Source organism: Galeopterus variegatus, unplaced genomic scaffold (assembly GCF_000696425.1).
Source record: "Galeopterus variegatus unplaced genomic scaffold, G_variegatus-3.0.2 Scaffold410, whole genome shotgun sequence".
NCBI classification, from domain to species: domain Eukaryota; kingdom Metazoa; phylum Chordata; class Mammalia; order Dermoptera; family Cynocephalidae; genus Galeopterus; species Galeopterus variegatus.
This window is the reverse complement of record NW_007726521.1, coordinates 627,410-653,432: the sequence shown is the minus strand read 5'-3', so window position 1 is coordinate 653,432 and position 26,023 is coordinate 627,410. Positions and strand designations below refer to the sequence as shown.

At 43.7% G+C, this 26,023-nt stretch overlaps 1 protein-coding gene across 1 annotated transcript in view; it reads right to left on the bottom strand.

The window, feature by feature from the left end:
* CTPS2 (CTP synthase 2) overlaps positions 1–26,023 on the bottom strand; it is a 105,091-nt gene that overhangs the window by 17,697 nt on the left and 61,371 nt on the right. The window contains exons 14-16 of the mRNA XM_008568448.1: positions 21,063–21,159; positions 9,422–9,477; positions 4,790–4,886 (exon numbers count right to left, since the gene is read on the bottom strand). Of these exons, the coding sequence (XP_008566670.1) occupies positions 4,790–4,886; positions 9,422–9,477; positions 21,063–21,159 (250 nt within the window). The remainder of the gene's footprint in view (positions 1–4,789; positions 4,887–9,421; positions 9,478–21,062; positions 21,160–26,023) is intronic.

Sequence of the window (26,023 nt, the reverse complement as noted above, 5' to 3'; positions counted from 1 at the left end):
TACAATGAGCATATATTACTGACATTATTGGGGGGAAAATTAAGCTCTTTTCATGAGGGTTGGAAGAAGCCTCTATATGAGCAATTCGAGTCTCCTAGAGGTAATAGAAACAGAAAAGTAGCTTTTCCCAGGTATCTGGAATCCCATTTTGGAATGGTGAGAATTAAATGGACATTTCCAAATCTGAGTAGAAATTTTCCAGGACTCCAAATTCTTTCCCATGCAATCAGAACGCTAAAAAACTATGTTTATTCCCATAGTAGGAAGCACATAGTTTGGGCAACTCTCTAACCCCTTAATTACTATAGTACAGAGCATGATCAGTATGCTGTATTCCCAACTTTGAAAAATCATTTTAATTGCTATAGGTATCAAACTGAAGATAATAAAATATAATCAGTTTTATAGGAGGAAGTAAATATAACTTTAAAGCTTTCAATGAGATGCTTTATCAAATTATCTAAAAATCTACTATGGAATTCAAATCACAAATTCCCATCACTTACCACTGGAGACCCAAAGCTACTGCTACAATAATAAGGAAATGATGATTGAATTTCCTTCTACACTCCTACGGGTATCATTTAAAGCTCTGCTATACAAAATGGTAGTCACTAGCCACATGTGGCTACTTAAATTCACTAAAAGTAACTGAGCATGTTTCAAGTGCTCCCTAGCAACATGTGACTAGTGGCAACCATATTGAACAGGCAGAATGGTTCCATCATTGCAGCAAGTTCTATTAGGCAGCTCTGATCTCAGAAAAATCCAGTGTAGAAATCTTCTACATCTAAGAAAAAGCCTCCTTGAATTAAAGGGACACTCATCTTCTCCCAGGAATGTGTCCCCTCAAGAAAAGAAGTCATCTGCACTTAGAGAAGAAACTGAGCAACGTAGCTTTAAATATAAGACATGATAAATCTTACAGCATAGCATCTAGGGATGACTTTGAAAGAAGCAGACAGTAATTGTGTTTTTGTGCCACTACAGACAGAAGCTGAGTGAGGGATCATGTCATAGCCAGGAACAGAATATTTCAATGACTGAAGCGTTGCTCTGAGTCACTATCGAAAAAAATCATCTTTGCCCATATGAGGACAGACTAAAAAAGTTTTTATTTTGATGCTGTTCTATCAGTCAGACAAAGTGCCTTTAAAATAATGCTCTTAATTGCTTTGAACCAAATTCTGACTGACATTATACTAATCTCAAACTTTGTTGTTCCTATTAGGTCCCTTTAGGAATGGTAGAGATTCGTGGATATGCTTCTAGGGGGTACCTAAGATCAAAATCTTCTGGAGGATTTTCCTTAATAAAATGAATTCCCTTGCAATCAGCTTTTTAAAATTGCAAGGTTTTATAGTGGCTCTCATTTCCTTTCCAATCCATGTGAAATTTGAAAGCGTCAATGGGAATCTATATCCTCGTGATGAAAGAGACTTGTGTTTGCTGGCAGTGATGAGAACCAGGAGAATTATGAGAAAATAAGTCCATGAACAAAGTAAACAAATACAGTCATCCTTGGGATCCTTTAGGGATTGGGCCCAGGACCCCATGGATACCAAAATCCTCCTATGCTCAAGTGTAGTATTTGCATATAATCTACATGCATCCTCTGGTATACTTTAAATCATCTCTAAATTAATTATAATACCTAATACAATGTTATTGCTATGTAAATAGCTGTTAATGCTATATCATTTTTAAATTTGCGTTATTTTTTACTGTTATTTTTTATTGTTTTTTTTTCCCCAAATATTTTCAATCCACGGTTGGTTGAATCTGCAGATGCAGAACCCACAGATATGTAGTAATTTGCTCAAGAAATTATCTGCCCTCTTACATGCTAGAAAGACTTAAGAGGCTCCAATACCAAACAGTGATCCAGACTTTAATTCTAAATGATGGGCATTTCCCATCCAGAAAGACTCCTGGTAATACATCCTCACTATTCTAATTCAAAACTCTAGGCATGGATTGATAATCTTAGATGGAGAGCCCAATGAAAACAAGAGGAAAATAAAACCCCACATGGGTGTGGCAGAAGGAAGCAAGGACCTGGGTTTGCTCCAGCCCCGCCTGTGACTACTAGATGGCCCTGCACAGGTTACTTGGCCTCTCTGCACACCAGTCTCCTCTGTACGGTGAGAATAACATCGCATGCTTTCTAAGTTACATTGGAATGCAGAGTCCCTAGCGAGAGGTCTAGTGACAAGCATCTAGTGAGTGCACACTACATGTCCATTGCTTTCCCTCTTTCAGGGTCCAGGTAAAATGCTACTATGTTCAAAGCAGCCTTGTCTGACTTCAATTCTCTCCCTGCTCAGGACTCCTTACGTACTTGAACAGATTAAAGACAGAAAGGAAAGAAACAGAGACAAGGCATTTGAAGGAGAGAATAGTGGCATAGGCTAAGATGGAGAAAAAAGCAGCAAAGTTAGAAAAAGAGTCACTAGTCCAGTTTATCAGGAGCCTAAGTATATAGGCTGAAAAGTAGGTTCTAGAACATCATGCTACCATTTTCAGAGTATCCTGTACATACTTAGCATTCAATAAATAAGAGTGGCATACCAATAAATTAGCGTCACCCGCACTGCACAGCCAGAGCCTTGTCCTTGTTAGGAGGTACTGGAGAGGGGAGAGCCTAGAGGCAGGAAAGGACTAGAGGACAGGTCTGGGTCGGAGTCACCATGCACCAGGACTAGGGTGGTAGGGATGGGAATGCAATCCCAAGCATGGTCTTTCTTTCCAGAGGCAGAATCTACAGGACTTGACAACTGATTACAGGTTGGAGTATGAAGGGGAAGAAGAGCTAATAAGTCCAATTTCAAGGCTGATGGTCTAAGAGAGTGGTTCACAACCAGGGGCAAATGTGCCCCCAAGGACATTTGACAATGTCTGGAAATGGTTTGGGTTGTCACAACTGGAGGTGGGGAGATGGGGAAGGAGATGCTACTGGCATCTAGTGAGTAGAGGCTAGGCCAGGGGTACTGCCAAACACCCCACAGTGCACAGGACAGTCCCCACCACAAAGAATGAGCCCGTTCCAAACATCAATGGTAGGAAGGGGGAGAAACCCTGGATGAGGAGATGGACAATACGTTCACAGAAATAGTCAGGAGGAAGAACTAGTGTGGAGAGCATGTAAATTGAGCTTTAAATAAGTTGAGATGGAAGTGTCAAGAGAACATCCAGATAAACAGGACAAGCAGGCACCTGGAAATGTTAACTTCGAGTTAGTTAAATGAAGTGTATCCATGGGGGTCTACACCAGGGGTTGGCAACACTTCTGTAAAGGGCCAAGTAAAGCAAATATTTTAGGCTCTGCAGGTCATAAGGTCTCTTTCCCAACTACTCATCTCTGCCAGTGTAACATAAAACGCAGCCACAGATAATACATAAATGAGTGTGGCTGCTGTTGGGGCTCAGAAAACACTACCCCAGAATACTATGAACTGCAGGAGATTGAGAAGGCTTCAGAAGCAAGATGGTCACTCTGACCTTCCCCACCTTTCTGCGTGAGAGCTGGCCGTAAATTCTCTGACCTACCTCACCTCATAGTAGGTCATAAGACCCTCATTCCAGAGGGTCCTGTCCCATACCCAGAGGAAGGAATGCTGCACAGAGGGGCCAGGAACAATCTGAACAGACAGGCCTTGCTGGGTTCTCCCCCTCAGTCTATCACTATCAGATCATATCCTTTTGTCCAATCACATTTCCACACAGCTGTTCATTTGCAATCAAACCTAAGTATAAAAAGAGACAGTTTTCCCTGGATCTTCAGGTCTTCATTTTTAAAGGCTCCTGTGTCATGTAAAACTCAAATTAAATAGAATTTATGCTTGTCTTTTGTCATAGGAGTGTCGGCTGTGACCCTTAGGATGGATGGGGGTGGAAAAGGTAACACCTTTCTGCCCTTGCACTGTGTCCCAATAAAACTTTATTTATAGACACTGAAATTTGAATTTTTTATGATTTTCAAGTGTCACAAATACTATTCTTCTTAAAATTCCTTTTAAGCATTTAAAATATAAAAGCCATTCTTATCTCATGAGCTGTTTTACAAAACAGACTTCAGGCTGGATTTGGCCCCCACGCAGTAGTTTGCCAACCCCTGGGCTAGAACGTTAAGACAAAGGGCTGAGACCAGCTGTGACCTTGGGCTCGCCACGTCCTTGCAGATGGGAGTGAGAACACTGCCTTCTGTCTCGTCAATAATGAATATAAGGTTTGTACCTGTGCTCCCAGCCCAGCCACAAACGACTTCTTCGGTGCTTTTTCTCTATAGCAGTCCCATCCTTTTGCCTGTGTTCTCTTTGGTCTTAGAAAGAACTCTGAGTGCAGCAGTTAGTGTTCAGAAGTGAAATGACTGGCCCGAGGTTGACCATGGAGCAGGAGCCGTGGGGACGGGCAGGAGAGGAGCCAGGCCCCTCACGCCACAGACATCAACCCCAGTCGCCAGCAGCGAGGGGGGCACTTGGCCATCCTTCCTCAAAGCAGGAGAGCAAGCAGACAGCCCCCCAGCAGAGAGCCGTCTGCTTTCCCAGAGCACCCGACCTAGAGGCTAGCACACAGGAGAAACCCCAGAAGGCGGTGGGTTCAGATTAATAGCACCATAATGATCAGGGCTATAAGCAGTCTGTTTCTCCATGCACTTTGTAGTTGCTTAGAGACTTCAAAGGAGAAAGGAAAAGACAGAGAGCAAACAAACTGGTCTCAAATCAGTCTGCGGTCCACAAAAAGATGTTAGCTCACCACGAAGCTTTTCAAAATCAAAGAGCCCACTTACTTGCCAGTTCGATGATTTCCATCCTCTCCCCAGCCACATCGTGACCTACAAACTTTAAGTTCTTCTGCTCAAATTGGCTGATGAAGTTAGAATTCACCTGGAAAAACAAGAAATGAAGTGTCTTTGGGCCACGGTGCCATATAGATATATCAGTTTATGGAAAGTTTCCTCATTGACTGGGTAGATTTTCCATTTCAGGAATCCTCTAGCTGGCAGTTAATTTCTCTATTCAATGCCCAAAGCCTAATTTTAAACTCATGGTGAACCTGAGATATAAAGGCTAATCACAGCCCCTAAATCTGAGAGACCCACCTTCTATCACCCAAAGATGAGATTCAAAAGTAGGACAGTGACACAGATATTCTGACTCGGAACCTCGAGACTAGCTATGTATAGCCGTCCCCATATTTGTTTCTTCTCTTGAGTAACGTGTACTTAACTCTCTCTCCCCAAATCACAAATCTGCTGGAGGATTCAAACAATCTTATTTCCCTTGTGACTAACCCCAGTGCTTTCTTTACATGTAGTTACATAAAAGTTCTAAAGAGAAGCTTGGAGCAACTTTTCTACTAAAATGCTGGTTAGGGACGACAACTTGCTGAGCTAGCTCACGGCCGCGTCCCTCACTCATGTCACCGCTAGCCTTTTCCCAAACTTGAGGGCTCCTTCTCGGCCTCTCCTTCACTGAAAGTGCTTCTCCATCTAAAATCAAAGCAGGGTCCACCAGTCCTTTGTCATCTTAACCCCACATGCTTTCATTTTACCTTTTTAACATTATCCCAGTTCTCAAAATATGTAACTTTTTCCTTTTTTAACAGCTTTATCAAGATCTAATTCATATTCCATACAATTCACCCATTATTAAAGTATACAATTTAATGCTTTTTAGTATATTCACAGAGGTGTTTAACCATTACCACAATCAACTCAAAAATAAATCCTGTACCCTTTAACCATCATCCCCTATCAGGCCCAGCCCCTGGCAACTACTAATCTACATTCTGTCTCTATAGATTTGCCTATTCTGGCCATTTCATATTAATAGAATCATACCATATGTGGTTTTTGGTGACTGGCTTCTTTTACTTAGCATAATGTTTTCAAAGTTTATCTACGTTGTAGCATGGATCAGTACTTCATACCTTTTTGTGGCTAAATAATATTCCATCCTATGGATATACCACATTTTGCTTATCCGTTCATCAGTTGGTAAACATTTGCTTCTACTTTTTTGACTATTACGAATAATGCTGCTATGATCATTCATATACAAGTTTTAGTGTGGACATATGTTTTCATTACTCTTGGGAATATACCTACAAGTGAAATTGCTGGGTCATATGGTAACTCCATGTTTGAGCTTTTGAGAAACTTCTAGATGATTTGCCAAAGTGGCTGCACTGTATGGCATTCCCACCAGCAGCACAGGAAGGCTCTAATTATGCCATATCCTCACCAACTTGTGTTATTGTCTGTCTTTTGATTATAGCCATCCTAGTGGGTGTGAAGTGGAATCTTATTGTGGTTTGATTTGCATTTCCCCAATGACTAATGATGTTGACCATCTTTTCATGTGCCTATTGGCCATCTGTATATTTCTTTGGAGAAATGTCTATTCAGATCCTTTGCCACTATTCACTATTGAGGTATAAGAGTTCTTTAGGCTTCCAGTCAAGATGGCGGAATAGACAGTTTCCAGAATCACTCTCTCCCACAAATCAACCAATTTACAACTATAAAATAGCAACAGCCAAGCTGGGGCCGCAAGAGCTCAGGGAAAGAGGAGGAGAGACCTACAGAGTGCATGAAGGCAGGAGAAGCCACGATGAGAGAAAGAACTGCTCCAACCATTTTGTGCCACGGCCGCTTTAAGGCTAGAGCTGCTGAGTGCATGGAGCAAGCACTGGCAAAAGCCACAGCTGTGCCCTTCAGATGGAGTTGCTTGGAGGCAGCAGGGGAGAAGAGGGCCTTAGTGGCCCCCAGGCCAACAGAACCACTAATACGGTTCCCATGGACCCACATAGGAGTGAGGAGCCAGGACAACTGAAAAAAAGGAGCCACTCAGAGGCCAGTGAGTCATCACAAGGGACGACTGGCACATGACCCATCCCATGGGAAATGTTTGCAGCACAGGCAGTGGGGGAGATGGGCCCACTGGGGAAACACTGAGGCACAACAAGTACAGCTGATCTGCCTCCCAATCAGCATAGAACCACTCAGAGGAGACTGGTCAGGAATATAGAATTGCATGGTGTGTAGTTTGATGATAAAACTCAGGCCCAGATCAGAGTTTCTATACAACCCAAGTACACCAGGTATCCAGAGAGCTGGAAGTACCTATAAAGTCAGCCACTAAAACCTGAGCTACACAAAAAGCTTTCCCTAGGGAATCAGCAGCAAAGCAGCAACTTAGCTAAACCACACAGCTCAAGTACTGGTCCTCACAGGAAGTTCCCCCATTTTAGAAGTAAGCAAAGGGCAAAAAATTAGTTCTGGCCCAGGCACACCACCAGCACCTCCAGGCCCACCCAGGGACCTGAGGAATAGAGGCAGGGACCAGACCCCCCCCCAACAACCAGGCACACTGCCAGTGCCTCAGGGCCCACGCAGGGTCCTGAAGCATAGAGCCAGGGACTATACTCCCGCACACCGACAGCACCAAGGAGCATGCCAAAAACATCAGTTCCATGTGTGTGGCCCACCACAGCCACTACAATAACCATTGCTGCCGCAAAAGCGGCTAGACACCACAATCACCACACATATGGTCCGCCAACCCCTGGAGTGCACTGACACAAGGGGAGTCACCAGCAGAGACCAAAGAAAAGAAGAGAATGTCTTTCTCCACACAGCCCATTCCAGAGTGACAGAGAAGCATCTGCTCTACAATGATATTGGGGGACCTGATCACACCTCTCAGCATTGGACAGATCATCTAGGCAACAGATCAACAGAGTAACCATTACTCTTTCAGAAGGAGAGAAGAAATCTAGGGTAATTAGGTGGGGGAGGGATAGGGGGGTGGGGAGAGATTGGACAAGGGGCATAAAGAATAAGTATAATTTGTAACAATATATATGCAAGTAATATTGATTTGATCAACATTGAACCCCCAAAATATGTATAATCAATTATGATTCAATAAAATTTTTTTTAAAAAGAGTTCTTTAGATAGTCTAAATATAATTCCCTTATCCAATACATGATTTAATCTGTAATTATTAAGTTATCTTATTTTGTGTCCTCTCCAATTAGAATGTAAGCTTCCGCACAGGAGGGAGACCATTTCTCTTTCCCCCTTCCGTCTCCAGTACATACCAGATGCACAAGAGGTGCAATGAATGAATGGCCACACTATTGTGTGCACAGCAGTTTTCATACCTTCTCATCACCACTTAGGAAAAACAGCTGAATAGTTTTTACACCACCAGTTGGGCCAGTTGCCAGTGGAAATAAGACCAAAGATGGTCTACACTCAACAAATTATGTTCCTTCATCATAGTGACACTGTTCGTAACCTACCCAGCATTGATATTCCTGGGTCCTTCTTCAAAACAGAGCCCTGGGCTTGTTCTGGTATCCATACCACCCCCACATGCCCATGGGACTCAATCTGTCCCACTTCAGAAGCTGTTCCTAATTGGTTTAAAGACAAATATAATAAACCCATCCTTTTTGGCAGACGAATGTTGCAAGAACCCCAGGTTTAAGCCCACTGACATTCAGCATTGCCCTGGAAATGGTTACTAGTTCACAGGTGGGCAAGTAATCCAAGTTGATCCAATCAGACTGAAGAAAAATGCCCTGTCTGGAAGAGACGCATGTCATCTCAGCTGCTGCTTGCAGCTATCTGGCAACTATGGGGGACAGCCTGAGGGCAATGCAGACACACAGACCAGGGTGAGGCCAAGAGAATCACAGAGACAGCAGGAAGCCTGACTGTGCCATGCCTGGAGCCTGTGCCATCCTGGACTACCTGTTACCTGAGAGAACAAATGTCCTTATTGTTTAGGATGGTTTGAGTGAATAACAAGCAGGAATTTCTGTTCTTTGTAGCCAAAAGCATCATAATTGCTGCACTCATTAATCTTGGCATAGGCGATCTTCATTTCCGGAAACCTACACTTCTCAGGTGGCATTCTCAACAATGAACTTCTCTTAATCATGTGACACTAAGCCTCAAGCTCAATGTAAACTTCCAAAAGGGTTCCCAAACCAAGAGTCTACCACATGATACCCCAGGATGCACCCCTATTTCGAAAAACACTTGGTTCCCTTTCAGAAGATTCAAGTCTCCTTTTCGCAAACCTGGCAAAATAAAGGGCAGGGGCTAAGGATAAGGAATGACGACTTTATCTTGGTCTAGGAGACAGGAGTTAGAGCGACAAAGAATGCTGATAGGCTCCACGTGCAGATACTTAGAGATTCTGCCTTTGGAAAGCCAGGAAGAGCAGTCTTCCCACTGCCACCCCCCTCCTCTGGAAGTGGGAGACTGTGGGAATCTGGCACGCCCTCCCTGAGCACTACAGACACCATGGGGCTGACACCTTTTCCAGAGGGCTTGCTTATAATCACTGGGGTTCCTCACACTGAGCATCCATATTCCACTGTGATTTAATGTGAAAGCCATACCTCATACCGATGTCTGTGTCTTTCTTCTATAAAAGGAACATCACCATAAAGCTTCCCTGTAAAGATACAAGAGTAAAATTAATACTGGAGTAATCAGCTTTAGAACCATGTCCACGGCGTATGTACAGAGGAAGCCTCTTTGATCTCCCTCTGTCTATCGGAGGCCTAAAAATGAACTAGACTCCGGATAGTAATCTAGATTTTCTTCTTTTCTAGTACAGGACAGTGATAGCTTCTTCCAAACCCTAAAGCAATTCTTGAGTAAGCCACCACTATTGCTTACAGGGAAGCACACTGTGATCCAAGGGCACGTCCGAAAGTTCATGGAAACATTCATATTTATCTTTTCATTCTATTTTTCCACGGACTTGGGAAAGTATCCTCATACAAGTCCACCAGGGAACCCAGATCTGCCCTTTTACAGCCCTGCCTGCAGGACTGGCAGACTGCTACATTCACGCCATCACTTCAGTGCAGATTCATAGTGAAGCTCATTTTACAAAAGAAGAAAGCAAAACCATGGGCAGGGAAGTGGCACACCCACAGCCCTGCCTGCTGGGCAGCACCATCCATTTTGGGCCCAGTGCTTCTCCATTACACCAGCCGCTTCCGTATTTTCACCTGCCACTGGCCACGGGAGTCCACGCCCCACCTCAAAAGTAAACCTATGCTTTGATGTCTGGCTGAGAATCATCTGTGGAGCTGCTTAAACATGCCCACATAGCCCAGCTGCTGCAGCTCAAGGCAGTGTCTTGGGCAGGACCTATGTGGCGATGGGCACAGTGTTCAGTGACATGCTGAGTGACCACAGTGTCAGGTGAACAGGAGTCAATCCCTCACCAAACACCTCTCAAGAATGGCCCCATTGGAGCATGTGGAGAAGCAGGATGGCCCCAAAACCAAGTGGGTTAGAGCACTGGAGCAGTCTGAGGGGACCAGTGACTATTCCCACAACACCAGTCCTCAGAATGCAAACCCCAGGCACACAGCCAAGGGACAAGAAGATATTGGTGCCAGAAGTCATCTTAAACTCCAACAGAATCAGGAACTGTGCTCAATTCGACAGGCAGGGGATAATCAGACTCTCAAAAACATCATGAGGTTGGAAAAGGGTTTTTCAGCAAAGAAAAGACCAAATAACTGCCTTGTGTTTCATTTGAGCTTTTGACTTGGATCAAGCAAATGCAGATCACTTGCATTCGCATATGACTCTCTGTGATCAGTGATCACAACTGAACTTCTGTTTCCAATTCTATTTGTGTAGACCGAGCTCCCTGGTGATGATATGAATGGCAGTGAATATTTAAGGTATGTGTTTTAGAAAAAAGAGGAATAGTGGGGGCAGGGAGCTCCTTTGACAGAGCTGCAACATACCACTGAGAGAGGGGTCAGTCAGGACAGCCTTTGTACTAAAACTTTGGTTCATAAAAAGTAAAGGAAAAATGGGAAGTAAAGCACAATAATATACAATGGGAAAACATGGAGGCATGTCTATCATCAGGAAGTTAGAGAAAAAACAAGTTGAACAATCTGGACCTAACTTTGAAAGGATTTTAAGTCTCCTATGACCTCTGACTTTGTCACTGATCTTTTTCTATAAAGTCCTAAATTTCTATTCTGCTTCTTTCATGACAAGAGATGACACAGAAAATCCAACAGCAGAATCTGCTGACATTATCACCAAAGATGGTGAGGAAAATGGCACAAATCTCCAAATTAGAATATAAGGAATTACACCTTTGTATCATCAGGACTAGCAGGATATCGTGCAGACTTTTGGAGTAGCATGGTTTATGAGAGCTGCCTGGCTTAAGGCAGACTCTTGTTTGCTAAGATATCTCAGAGGTGACAGGAAGGAGGCAAGGGGATGTAGTGACTCTGGAGCCAGACTGCCTGGCTCTAAATTCCACTACACCATTTAACAGATGTGTGGCTTGGGCAAATTACTGAACCTCTCTGCCTCAGTTTCCTCACCTGTAAAATGGGGATTATGGGCTGACTGGTTAACTCAGTTGTTTAGAGTGCTGCCTTGTAATGCCAAGGTCAAGGGTTCGGATCTCTGTATCAGCCAGCCACCAAAATAAATACACATTGTTGGGCAACCAATCTCCAGAACTCTTTTCATCTTGCAAAGTTGAAACCCTGTACCTATTAAACAACAACTCTGCATCATCCCAGCCCCGACACCCAGCATTCTACTTTCTGTCTCTATGGATCTGACTACTCTAGCTACCTCATAGAAGTGAAATCACACAGTATTTGTCTTTCTGTGACTAGCTTCCTTCACTTAGCATAATGTCTTTAAGGGTCATCCATGTTGTAGCATGTGACAGGATTTCCTTCCTTTTTAAGGCAGAGTAATATTCCATTATGTGGATATACCACATTTTGGTTATCCATTGATACATTTGGGTGGCTTCCACCTTTTAACTTATATAGCTTTTTGGGGGGAAATTTTATGAGACAGAATCTACCCAGTAGTGAACTAGACAAACAGATGATATAATTTGTTTTCAAGGTGTTCTCAAATAGAATTTAACCAATAGCATTCTGAACCAATTCTCAGCATAAAATTTTATTTATTTACTTATTTATTTATTTATTTATTTATTCATTCATTCATTCATTCATTCATTCATTCATTCATTTGAATCATAATTGATTATACATATTTTGGGGGTTCAATGTTGACATATGTTGATTAAATCAATATCACGTTCATATATACTGTTACAAATCATACTTATTTTTTATGCCCCTTGTCCAATCTCTCCCCATCCCCCTATCCCTCTCCCTCTAATTAGCTTAGATTTCTTCTCTCCTTCTGAAAGAGTAATGGTTACTCTGTTGATTTGTTGCCTAGATGATCTGTCCAATGCTGAGAGGTGTGATCAGGTCTCCCAATATTATCATAGAGCAGATGCTTCTTCTGTTACTCTGGAATGGGCTGTGTGGAGAGAGACATCCTCTTCTTTTCTTTGGTCTCTGCTGGTGACTCTCCTTGTGTCAATGTACTTAACACTACTGAACTGAACACTTAGAAATGGTTAAGATGGTAAAGTTTATGGTATATGTATTTTACCACAATCAAAAATTTTAAAAATGGGGCCGGCCTGGTGGCGCACTGGAGAGTGCGCTGCCTGGGAGCGCAGTGGCGCTCCCACCGAGGGTTCGGATCCCATGTGGAGACCAGTTCCCGCTCACTGGCTGAGCGCGGCGTGGGCGCAACACCGAGGGTTGCGATCCTGTTGCCGGTCCCCGGTACGGGCGCGACACCGAGGGTTGCGATCCCGTTACCGGTCAGTAAAAAAGACAAAAAGGAAAAAAAATTTTTAAATGGGGAAGGAGGGTTAGGGAGAAATTGGTAAAGGGCCACACAAAAAAAAAATGTTTACATTGCATAATGATAAAATTTTAAAAAATAATAATAATAACTAAAAAAATTTTAAATAAAAAATAAAAGTTATACTGCTCCACTCTTGCCCCCCAATTTCCTCCTCCTCTGACTCACCCCTTATCCAAACCTCCCACTCCCACCCTTTGCTGCCTGACTTTCATTTCTGTTATTTTATAGAACTACTCTCTAAAATTCAGCAGGTCTGGGGTGTGCCCATTTACCTATTCTTCATCCTCAGCCAGGGACCTCTGCCCAAGACTGTACCCTCCCTTCCTCACCCACATTCACTCCCCGGAAGCTGTCACCCATATGCTGTTGACTCCCACTATACCTTCTGATCCTTATCTTTTACCTGGCCCCACATCTCCTATTTCCAGTGGGCTAAAGGAAATCACCCACATCGTCTACAAAAAGTAAAATCATTACTTGATGGGCTTCATTGCCTCTTTTCTCTAGGTAGAACTATTTGCTTTTGCACAAACATCTTTTAACTACTACACCAGTGTCTTAATTTGATTCACTTTAAGACTGCCTAGACCCATGCCCTGTGCTAATTAAGCATTTTAGGAGCCAGAGTTCTCTATGGATGTGCAAGGATTTGCTGGTGTTTGTTTAATTCAGAGATTCTAAGAGGCTGCCCAGGGTGCAGACATTTGGCGTATTTGGCTTGCATAGTGTTGGCAGACACACATACTTTAAAAATTTAAATAAGTTGCCAACATTTACAAATCAGGAGATTTCACATAAATCTCCAGATTTTCAGATTCTCTGGAAAATTTAAGACTGGCAGCAGTGAACCCACAGTTCTTCATGCAACTATCACCTGTGCCAGTTACTCGTTTCATGGGGCACATGCTTGTCAATTTGCCACAGTCCCCACCACTCCCTATTGCCTCTCTCGCCCTGAGGCCCAGCATAGCTGCTGCTGACTATCAAGTGTGAGCTTCAGCATCTCTCACAGCTGACTGTCTATATTCCCTCCTTGGTCCTACTAGCCTAGCTGCTCAGTCCAATGATGATTCAGTGCTCACGTCCCTCCTTAAGCTAAGTCCTGTGGTTTCGGACTGGCTTTCACAGGAGGCCTGGGGCACGGTCTTCACTTTCGGTGCCCCTTGCTCTTCTCCCACGAGACACTCCTCCTGGAACCTATAGAACCTTGTCTCAGTGCTCTCAGCAAGAGGTGGCCTTCAGTTCCTGGACGTTTGGGGTTTTCCATCCCCTCTTTGATCAAAGATCCAGCGATTCGGCATAGTGAGGTGGTCAAGAGTCAGTTCAGTGACTTTCTAACAAGTGACTTGGATGAGTGACTAAACCTTGCTCTTTCTCTTGTGCAAAACGGTGGCTGGATCCTGGGGGTATTGAGAAGAATAAGTGAAAAGATGCCCGTAACATCTTAATTATTGGTGCTAGGAAAGTGTGGGGTCAGTGCCAGCCACTAGCTTCTCCTTCTTTATTTACTGCTTTTGGCTTTTAGTATGTCATTCCTCCAATTTTTATAAAACAACTCATTTATTTTAAGAATCTAAACGTTGGCCAGCTAGCTGAGTTAGAGAGAGCGCGGTGCTGATAACACCAAGGTCCAAGTTCCATCCCTGTACCTGCCAGCCGCCAACAAAAACAAAAACCAAGAACCTAAACTCCTCCCCTTTCCCTAACTTTATTTTCATGATCTGCTTTTGTCTCAACTTTCTAGTATAAAACACCTTAGCTTAAAAATGCTAATACTTGTAGTGTTACATTGTCTTTGTGCTTTTATCTCATTTTCTTGCAATTTAGCATTCTCACCTCGTTTTCAGCACCTCTTATCTTAGATTTTCTGTCCTCTTCTGATAGTCCATATTGGTGGCGGGAAGCACAGAAACAAGGACAGAGGGAAGAAAGAGAACCTGCAAGACAAAGGGGATGCCGGCTCCCCTCTCCTCCAGCCAGCCCCTTCTCCGCTCCCTACCCTAGGGGGACCCCCACTCTTAATGCCAGGTCACTACCCGAAGTTTCCCCCGATCTTTGAGAGGATCGTCCTCCACATTTACTATGACAACAGCCACACTTGAATAGTGCCCTCTCTGTGCCTGCCACTGTCCTAAGGACCCACAGGTCGATCATATTTAACCCTCACAGGCAGCTGCTCTTCTTATCCCATTTTTTTAGATGCAGAAACTGAGGCAGGGGCAGTGAGGGTAAGTAGCTACGCACAGCCACTGACTGAGAGCTGGGGCCTGCCACGCTCCTTTCCAATTTGTGTCTCAGCACACAAATTACAAATGACCATCGCATGGACATTCAGGGTCCCTAAATCCCTGGCAACCTCTTTTAAACTGTTTTGTAAATCATCTCATTATCCCAGCCATGGTTTTCTGTGTGGTGTTTTTTTAAAACTTCCTTACATGCTAATCACGCCAGGCACTAGAAGCTGTTTTTCTGTATCAATGCTTTGACAGGAGATAAAAAAGCAAAAGCGATTTTCTAGCCCCTGCAAATTTGCTCTGCCTTACCTCCATTTCGTGCAGCTCTTTGAAGTTTTAGATTTAACCACTCTGCATTTCCAATGCCATGAATTGTACCTAGACCCTGAGCACTGGCACTCACTCGATACCCTCCTAATTGGCCTCTTGCTTCTGTTCTTTCAGAACAAAAACCTTTTTCTCTCACAGTAAAGCAGAACCAATCATTAGAGTCAAGTTCTTCTCCTTAATATAAGGAAATGCAAAGGTCCCTGAAAGGAATGAACTCTTTTCTAAGCATTCAATTTCCACCAGCCGTGTCCAGATGGCTTCATTGGCGTCCTGCATCCTAGACTTGTGTCACACTCCCGCCAGCATCAGCCTGAGAGCTCTGCCCGATCTCTTCTGGCTGTCACCTGCCCTGATGACGAGGGCCATCTTCCCAGAACTCTGACAGGAAATCACAGGTCCTGGTCTCCAGTTGTATAAACCGCACTGTCCCAGGTTCCTCATTTCTTCAAATATGTTGTGTTTCATTCTCAATTGGACTGGACACCCACAGAGGGCGAAGTGGCATCCCCCTCACTTTTAGCCACCCCGCAGCCCAGCACAGCACTCGTGGGGAGGCCCTTTCCCTCCTAGGCCTCCTACAGCCCTTGGGCCTTCTCTGCCCCCTTCCACCCGCCAACATTCCCCACCTCTAAAGGTGCTGGTTTGGAGGACATGTAGAACTCAGGAGCTTTAAATTAGGTTAAATTAGGTTAATGCTGGCATTCCCACTTAATGCCATACACCAGGTCATGCAGTATTCAAACACATTAACTGAATGGTCCAAATTACATGTTCTTTGTAGTAGATGGCAGTTTGGTTTGAAAACCACACTCCATACAGACAAAGGACTTGCTTCCCTTCCTTGATGTCTGGCAACATGTCTGGGACTTGACCAAACAAATTAAGGCTGGGGCCTGTTGTATTTTGGAGACACCATCAAACAAGTTGTCAGCTGTCCCCTGAATGAGCTCCGAACCTTGTCTGCACTCCTTTGTGTTTTATTACATTCCCGTCTCTTGTGCTGTTGAGGGCCACCAAGCAAAATGATGTAATTTATTTTTGGAGTCTTAAAATCCTTTAATAACCAAGTTCCTTGGCACTTCCCCAGCTCCCCTCTCACCTGAGCCTGATCCCTTTCCATCTCTAACCACACTTCATTCTAGATTTCTTACTGTTCAAAGCACCCCATTTAATACACGCCTGCTCTGGGCCATTTCTCTCTGCTTTTCAAAAGTCATCTAATGAGATCATCAATCAATTAATAATGTTGCTATAAGGAGACAAGTCCTACCACCTAACTTCCCAGATAAAATGTGTTTTTTTTAATTGAGGTATAATTTACATGCAGTAAAATAGACAGAGCTGAAGGGTACAGTGTTGTCAAATGTGTGTTTCGAGAGTTACATTTTGGAGAGTGATTACAACGGAGAGACGGTGGAGCCAGGGCAGCGTGTCTCAGTAGAAGACTAGAAACTAACATGGGCCCATAAATAAAGTTTTATCGGAACACAGCCATGCTCATTCACTTACATATCTGCCTATGGCTGCTTTCACACTGCAATGGCTGTAAAGCCAAAAATATTTACTATCTGGCTCTTTATTGAAAAGGTTTACCAACCCCTGGGTTAGACCATTTAGGTAATGGACTTTGGGCAGGTAGATCTCCCCCTCCCCATGTTTCAGTACTAATGAAGACTCGAGACCTGGGCAGTATTCGCACAAGTAAATCAACATTGGGGGGGAGGGGGCGAGTTTTCACTTTGTAGCCATGAAAAGAAATGCAAAATAAAGTACAGTAATAAAGCGTTCTTCTTGTTCTTGCTAATAGAGCAAGAAGAAAAATAGTAATACTGTACTAGCAAAAAGACGAGGGAAAGCAGAAAGATCACTACAATTAACATCATTATGAACTGTCTTACCCCTTCTTTCAAACAATTTGGCAGAACTATCAGTCACCAAAGTGTTCATACCCTTTGACCTAATAATCCTACTCCTGGAAATCCATCCTAAGGAACCATTCAAAAGACAAAACACTATGTGTCAAGATACTAGAATCAGTGTCTTTCTAATAAAATGCAACCTGAAATGTTTATCAATAGGAAATGAATCTTTTACTCAAATACTATATGTTCAAATAATAGACATGAAAAAGATATGCTACCATAAACAACTATACAAAAACTAAGCATGATAGATAAAGTTTGGAAAAGACCATGGAGACACAATTAATACTTAGGTAAAGGGCTGTAGACATACAGTTTAGAAAAATATCTGATTTCGGGCCGGCCCGGTGGCGCACTGCTACAGTGCGCCGCTTGGGAGCGCGGTGCCGCTCCCGCCGAGGGTTCGGATCCCACATACAGACCGGTTCCCGCTCACTGGCTGAGCGAGGACTGTACTAGCAAAAAGACGAGGGAAAGCAGAAAGATCACTACAATTAACATCATTATGAACTGTCTTACCCCTTCTTTCAAACAATTTGGCAGAACTATCAGTCACCAAAGTGTTCATACCCTTTGACCTAATAATCCTACTCCTGGAAATCCATCCTAAGGAACCATTCAAAAGACAAAACACTATGTGTCAAGATACTAGAATCAGTGTCTTTCTAATAAAATGCAACCTGAAATGTTTATCAATAGGAAATGAATCTTTTACTCAAATACTATATGTTCAAATAATAGACATGAAAAAGATATGCTACCATAAACAACTATACAAAAACTAAGCATGATAGATAAAGTTTGGAAAAGACCATGGAGACACAATTAATACTTAGGTAAAGGGCTGTAGACATACAGTTTAGAAAAATATCTGATTTCGGGCCGGCCCGGTGGCGCACTGCTACAGTGCGCCGCTTGGGAGCGCGGTGCCGCTCCCGCCGAGAGTTCGGATCCCACATACAGACCAGCCGCTCACCGCCTGAGCGAGGTGCGGGCGCAACACCGAGGGTTGTGATCCGTTGCCGGTCACGAAAAAAGACAAAAAGGAAAAAAAAAAAAGAAAAATATCTGATTTCTAAAGGTCCTCGAACCAGCTTTGACAAGTCCACACACACTGTCATTAGCCCTTTTATAAGGCCTTGCATATGAAGATGACACACACATACAGACCACAGGACAGGAGCCTCTGAGAACACATTTCTTATGAAGACATGATGATTACCAATACTTCTGTCCAAATCAATTTATACCTATAATCTCCACTTTAGAAAAAGTGAATTCATAGTTTTCATAACCCTTAAGGAACTAACAGGTGACTCAGGAAAAAAAAGAGAAATTCCTCTCAAATACAAAAATTAGAATCACACTAGTAATCCAGCCATTGTATCTATCAATATCTTTAGACTTTGGTGCAATTTCAAGGCACTCTCTTTTACTAAAGGACTCTTGACTTTCCTGTTTTTCCATTTCATCCAAAGCATGGTAAGCATTGGCCTATAAATTAAATTTAAATAGAAATGAATAGCATCAAAGTGCTTTCTATCAAAACCATTGATCATTTTCACAGGCAATGTAGGCAAATTTTTTTGTTTTTGTTTTTTTTTTTGTCTTTTTCGTGACCGGCAACCGCGCTCAGCCAGTGAGCGCACCGGCCATTCCTATATAGGATCCGAACCCGCGGCGGGGGCGTCACTGCGGCAGCCGCACTCTTTTTTTTGTCTTTTTCGTGACCGGCAACCGCGCTCAGCCAGTGAGCGCACCGGCCATTCCTATATAGGATCCGAACCCGCGGCGGGAGCGTCACTGCGGCAGCCGCACTCTCCTGAGCACGCCACGGGCTAGGCCTGGCAAATGTATTTTGTTCAAACCAGTCTTGCAAAGACTTGCTGACTGGGAAAAGAAACCCTACAAAATAAATGTGCCAACGGGGGGTGGGGGGGAGAGGAAATCCTACAAAAAGATTGTGCCAGCTTGTAAAAAAAAAATGCTGCAAAAGAAATATGCCAACTAGGAAAACAAAAAGCCCATCCACAAAACATTATGGTGCTATTTGTTTTTTATGTTTTTATGACACTCAATAGAACCATGTACAGTGGTCATGACATAACCATTTTTGGAGACCTGTGGGAGACAGTTTCCTCTCTGACAGGTGGGAGGGCAAAACCTCATGCTTCCTGAGGCCAAAGGCTCACATATCACATGCCTTTTGCAAACTGTGAAACACAATTTAAATTTAATTAACAAAATTAAACAAATTGTTGCCTGGAAACAACTCAAATGTCCATTAGCCGATGAACAGATAAACAAAATGTGGTATATCCATACAATGGAATATTATTCAGCTGTTAGAAGGAATGAAGTACTGATACATGCTACAATGTAGATATACCTTGAAAACATTATGCTAAACGAACAAAGTCAGACACAAAAGACCACATATCATATGATTCCATTTACATTAAAAGTCCAGAATAGGCAAATCAATAGAAAAAAAGTAGACTAGTGGTTGGCAGAGGCTGGGGTAATTGGAGGGGAGTGAAAGCTAAAGGGTACAGGGTTTCTGTTTGCAGAAATGAAACATTGTAAAATTAACTGTGGTGATGGTTGAACCACTCTGTGAATACTATAAATACCAGTGAACCTTATACTACCAACAAATGAATTGTATGGTATGTGAATTATCTCAATAAAACTGTTTAAAAACTTTTTCAAAACAAGCTTTAGTGCTGTGTTTAAGATCCATAGAAATCATTAACATTATTTTTACATCTATCATAAAGAAAAGCAAATCTGAAATCAGTCTTATTTCCATCAAGTTTTTAAATATATTGAGGACAATGCTCTTTTAAAGCTTAGTATGATTATCACTGAATCTTTTACAGTAGGTAGTTTTTTAAAGCATTAATTTTTTCCCTAACCATTTTTTGTCTCTTAAGCAATTATTTGACAAAGTTTCAAAGTATTTGAAAATATCTGAAAGCCAAACAATTGCTAACATCCACGAAGAGAAAAAAAAGTCTTATGTTTATAAAGAAAAATGTCAGACACTTAGAAAACGATGGCTTCTTTCCCAGAGAAAGGAGGGAAATGGTTTTTTTTTTCTTCCCTTCCTTCCCTCAAGGGAAATGTGTTCATTTGGAAACTTTTCCTTTCAAAATTTCATTCTTGCTAGGAAGCTTGATATTCCTTAGAAGCTTTATATTCAACCTTAAAGGAGAAACTCATATTTCTGGTCTTACTCTTCCTTGAGTTCAGAAGGTATTTTCTAAGGGATCCTTAAAACTTCTTGGGAATGCTGCTGGACACCCAAGATGCCTGGGGTCCCCTCTCCTCCAGCCCCTTTAGCACCTTGCCCTTCCCCTTGGATCACACTCTGCCCACCTGTTGTGAGACCCTAGGGGGCTAAGACCAGTCAAACAGACATGAAACAATGAAATAAGAGCTGGTTTCAATGGAGTGGAGAAATCCACCGATTCCAAAGCATTGAGTGTGAATCGGGGCTCTTCTTCCCAGTTTCTGTTCATCTCCAGGGGCATCAGTAACTCACAAAACAGCCCACTGAACAAGGTGTCGTGCAGATTAGGTGAGAAGGGGCATTCAATTGCATTGCACCGAGGCTCTCTCCAAGGAGAACTTTCCAGGGAGAGGAACGCCCAAGGCAGAGGGTCAGCGGGGCCAGGGAAAGGTGACAAGAAGAGTCAGAGCTGCTGGAGGGGACAGGGGGAGCCTCCCCCAAGAGAGCTGGGGCTCTGCACAGTCACATGAACGACGCTCAACGTCTTGTAAAACAAACGATCTGGGAAACTTACTTAGTATCGAATTTTCAGTTTTGAAAACAGTTCTTCTCATTCCCAGCCTCATTGTTCCTCCCAAACCGCCAGGGCTGTGCTCGGCCGTATCAATCACCTTAGGAAACAAAACAAGTCGGGTTTTGCCATCTTGTAAAAAGGTAATTTCCCAGATTTCACGCTTTGCTTTTAGAGGAACGATCACTGAGTAAGCACGTCCCCTGAACAGTGACATCTGATCAGCCCTCCCACTGTTCCTGTTCCAGTGCTTTCCACCCTCCTCATGCTGTGCTTTCTTTTCATCTCCGCTTTTCATCTTTCATTCAAATCACTCGTAAAAAATTTATCAGGAGCGTTTTTATGACCTTCCTCCTGTCATCACTCAAACTGTCAGTTCCAAGCAATGTTTATACTTCAAGTTCTGGACTTCTGGGGCCTCCTACTTCGGTATTCATGGCTCTCCTATGATAACCCTCTTCCCTAAAGAGTGTTCATAAGCAAATCTGTCAGTCCTTGTGGAAAAGTACACCGAAAGTACTTATTTACAGAAAACCATTAGAAGGGTCCCTTTAAAAAAAGAGAAAGTAATACCATCCTTTCTAGCACATTCTGTAGGTCACAAACCTAAGCAGTACTCTTGATCACTCCCTCTTTCTCATGCCCAATCTGTCAAGTCCTGTCCACTTAACCCCCTCCGGCCTTCCAGCATCCATCCACCTCTCCCCAGCCCCTCTTCCAGCTCCGACTGGCCACCCAGCATCCACGTGGCCCCAGCCCACCTCGCACACACTGCAGGCGGGTGACCCATTCACACGGCAAATCTCAGCGTGCTCAAAACCCTTGACCGCGTGGTGTCAGCCCAGCCTGCCCCTCCAGCCTCATCTCCCATTCCCTCCCCCTCTCACCCTGAGCACTGGTCCCCACAGCCTTCCTTCAGTTCCTCAAGTGCATCTTCCTTCCTCCCACCACAGGGACTTGGCACATGCTGTGCCCTCTGCCTAGAACACCTCCCTCCAGCTCCCCACTGTCTTTTCCTACATGAAACCATCCTTTGCTCTGAGAGCTCAGTTCAGCTACCCAATGTCAGCTTCTCCAGGAGCCATAGCCTGGTCAGGGTCCCCTATCTATGCCCTCGCAGAATGAGGCTCTTGCTGTCACCACCCTTCTCTGTTTGTGTCTGGCAAGTGCTTTCTTTTAAAGTCATTAGACTACAGTTGAGTGAGCCAACCCATCCTAGTGGACATGCTAGGGCTCTGCTCTCATGAAACCTTTCTTTCCTTTTGTGTTGTTTTCTTCCATATGTGGCCACATACTGCTCTACAGGAATCTTTCACAACTGGAACTTCCTGAGCTAAAAATTTTCTATCTTATCAGTGCCCAAGAAGAACTTTCAGAACCATCAGAACCCTGTATCCCAAGCACACTCCAAGAGTCACTTTGGGTAAGGGACAGAGAAAAAAATCTGATTCCGTCCCTTGTTGGATGGAGTGCTCAGTTCTGAAGTGCTCTTGGCCTTGGCATCTCTTCCCTGTCTTCTTGGGCTGGCTAATTATGGCTAGGTTAAGTATCACTGGGGTAAGGTAGAAAGGGCATTAGCTTCCAGTTCACAAAGTTGAGCTGATTATAAATGCCCGGCCTGTCTATGTGTTCTCTGGGAAAGGGCAGGTTAGATGCACTACTTGCCCCAGACTCATAAGAAGTCCTAAGTGCATTCAGAGCCTCAATTTCCATTTAAGTTGAAGAAAAACCGAACCATGTACGCAGACCACAGCAGTAAACTCCCCCAATTTCTTGACAGAAGTGGCCTGTGACCCTTCAGTCCACCCTTGCTGTGTTGTGTCCAACTACCCAGGAAGAGTCTTTGAATGTAGTTTGTTCAGTTATTGGTGAGTTTGGTGTTCAAGAAATGTTCTGGTATGAACCATTGAGACTAGAGAAAAATTACCCGACTAAGAATAGGAAAGCTACCTTACTGCTTACTTGGGACGAAATGGACAGACACCTCAAGACCAGAAAACATTTCCAAAATTAAAGTGTGGGGGTGGATGGCGAGGCAGTTAGCTCACCTGGTTAGAGCACAGTGCTGATAACACCAAGGTCAAGGGTTCCAATCCCCACACCAGCAAGCCACCAAAAAATAAATAAATATAAAAACAAAGTGTGGGGGTGGGAAGGGAGAGGAGGAAAATGCGGTGGACCCAGGACTATCTAAGGACATTTTGAAAATACTCCAACACAGGGGGAAGTCTAAAAATTCCTGAAAGAGCAATATGACAATATTATTTAGAAACATGGACATAAATACCAGGAGAAACAGCTAGAAGAATTAAGGGGAATTGAGAGGGGCTGAGGATTACTGACTTTTTCATTATAGGCTTTTCAGAACTGTTGGATTTTTAAACTTTGTACATGGTATTATTTTAATGAAAATACAAGTTTAAGGCACAAAAAGTGAAATGTACTATTTAGGCCTTAAGCTAGGGATTAGTTCACATAATCCCTGCCGTTTTCAGAAGTCATAAATACTACCTTATTCTGAAATGATAGCACAGAAAGAAATCCCAAGATATAGCATCCACGGTGATCCTCTGATCAAAACGTGCTGGCATAGGAAGCAGTGGAGAACGCAAAGTGTGTTAGAGAAGAGGAGGGTGAGCAGATGGAAATAGATCTCCAACTCCAAATGATGCCCTGAACCTCAGCAAAAGGAGAAAAGCAGAGCGAACTGGCAGGAAAGTGGCTGATGGAGGGAGGGTGGAGAAGGGCTCTCTCTGGGCCTGGCTTAGGAGACCTCATCCGGGACACCCTTCGCACACCCAGGCAAAGAAGGACATGGGCCAGGCACAAGCTGGTGGAACCCAAACACTCAGGAAGGGGAAGGCTGAGGCCAGGCAGAGAACCGTGCCTTTCTGCCCACGCCTGGCACAACCAGTTGCCCTGCAGAGTTGTCAGGCAACCCTACAAGCTCTACTGACTGCCTCTTGGGTTATAAGCAACCTGATTCAGCAATAAAAACTAACAAAGAGGTCTTTGTTTCTTGAGTCCTTTCCACAAAAAAGCCTGAGACAGGAGAACACCACAGTTTAAAAACATATCTATTTTATCATTACCGGGGTGGTTAAAGAAAAGACCCTCAAATGTGCTCTAGATTTACTCTCAACATTTCCAAAATACCCCCAGATTTTGCATCTAAAAGGAAAACACTTCTTCCACTGCAAATGGATTGCCTTAGCCCCTCTAATTTGGCCTAAATACTGCTTGTCATCTGATCCCCAGATCTGTCCTTTCTTGGAACTGAGCCACACAGCATAGGAAAAAAAAAAGGATCGTTCAGTGATAAAGCTTTAAGAAATGTAAAAGCACCACATAAGGATATCTATGGCACTAATTAACCTTTACCGATGTTGTCCGCAGCCCGTGATAAAAGTCTAATGGGTTCAATTCTTAACTTGTTCAAGACTTAAGAGCGTAATAGGTTCAAGCATCCCGGGCTCCTTAAACATCAAAGTCTAGGAAAGGCAGGTTCTCCTGAACGGCAGTGTGTATGGGACCCACCTGATCGAGCCCTGGAAAGCCAGCTTCCCTCACGTTCCTTGTCTTTGGAGAGTTCACATGGGGACAATGAGAAAGTCTACGCCCAGCAGACCATGTCCAGTCTTTCAGACAACACACACAGTGATGCTCTCAGACCTTCTAGTGTGTTCTTCAAGTACTCTTTACAAAGATTCCCTAACCGTTCCTTTCCTGCAGTCTGTTAGGTTTTTCTGTTCATTTTTTTTTTCAAGCCTGACTCTGATTTTGATTCCTTAGGAGTCACACTCAAGTTGTACATAAAGTATGAATCGGTTTTATGTTAATATCATGCTACCTATGTGGTGGCATGCTGCTAGCTCCAGCGACCTCTGTCATTGCAGATCCAATCTCAACTCTTCTGGGCGGCACTCGGGCCCCACCTCCTGCAGGAGCCCATCTAGCTGTGCTCTCGCCTTACATGCTAACCCATGGTTTCCACCTCAGCTACATGGCTGCATCACCGATGGCTCATCTGTCCCCCATCCCACCACCCCACCACGCCCAACCTTCTTCAATACTTTTCCTAAGACTCCTCCTCCCCACCATTCCATGCAGGCTCATGCTTTAGGGGCATCTGCCAGTTCTCCTTATTACCCCATAATTAATACCATAGTTACATTCACCCTACCAAATAAATAACCTGTACATTGTTCATTAATTTTCAGTTAGTCCTCATAGGAGGCTGAATAATACCCCTTCAAAGAGGTCCATGTCCTAGTCCCCAGAACCTATGAATCTGTGACCTTACATGGCAAAAGGGACTTTGCAGGTGTGATCAAGTTAAGGCTCTTAAGATGGTAAGATTATCCTAGGTTCTCTGGGTGGGCCCCATGTAACCACAGGGCCCTTAAAAGAGGGAGAGTAGGAGGGCCAGAGTCACAGAAGGAGATGTGACCAGGAAGCGGAGATCTGAGAGAGAGATTGGAAGTTGCTACGCTACTGGCTTTGAAGATGGAGGAAGGGGCCATGAGCAGGTGACCTCTGGAAGCTGGAAAAAGCAAGGAAACGGATTCTTTCCTAGAGCCTCCAGAAGGAACACAGCCCTGCTGACCTACTTCTGACCTCCAGGACTGTAAGAGAAGAAATTTGTGCTGTTTCAAGCCACTGAGCTCATGGTCATTAGTTACAGCAGCAATAGGAACCTAATACAGTCCTTTACTGCATGCAGCTTTAATCTTCTCCATCATTTCGTAAATACATCTCTCATAAGCTAAAGTGTGGGCTCAACAAGCACAAGGGCTAGATCTTTTTCTTCTCTGTCTCCACCAGATTTTGGCACAGATTATGTGCTCAATAATGAAATCTCCCTGTGTTTTTAAGTTTAACAAAAACTAACAGAGGAGACTAAGGGACAGGTTGGTAGGCCTGAGATTAGCCAAGTGGGGGGGGGGGGGGGGGGGGGGGGGGGG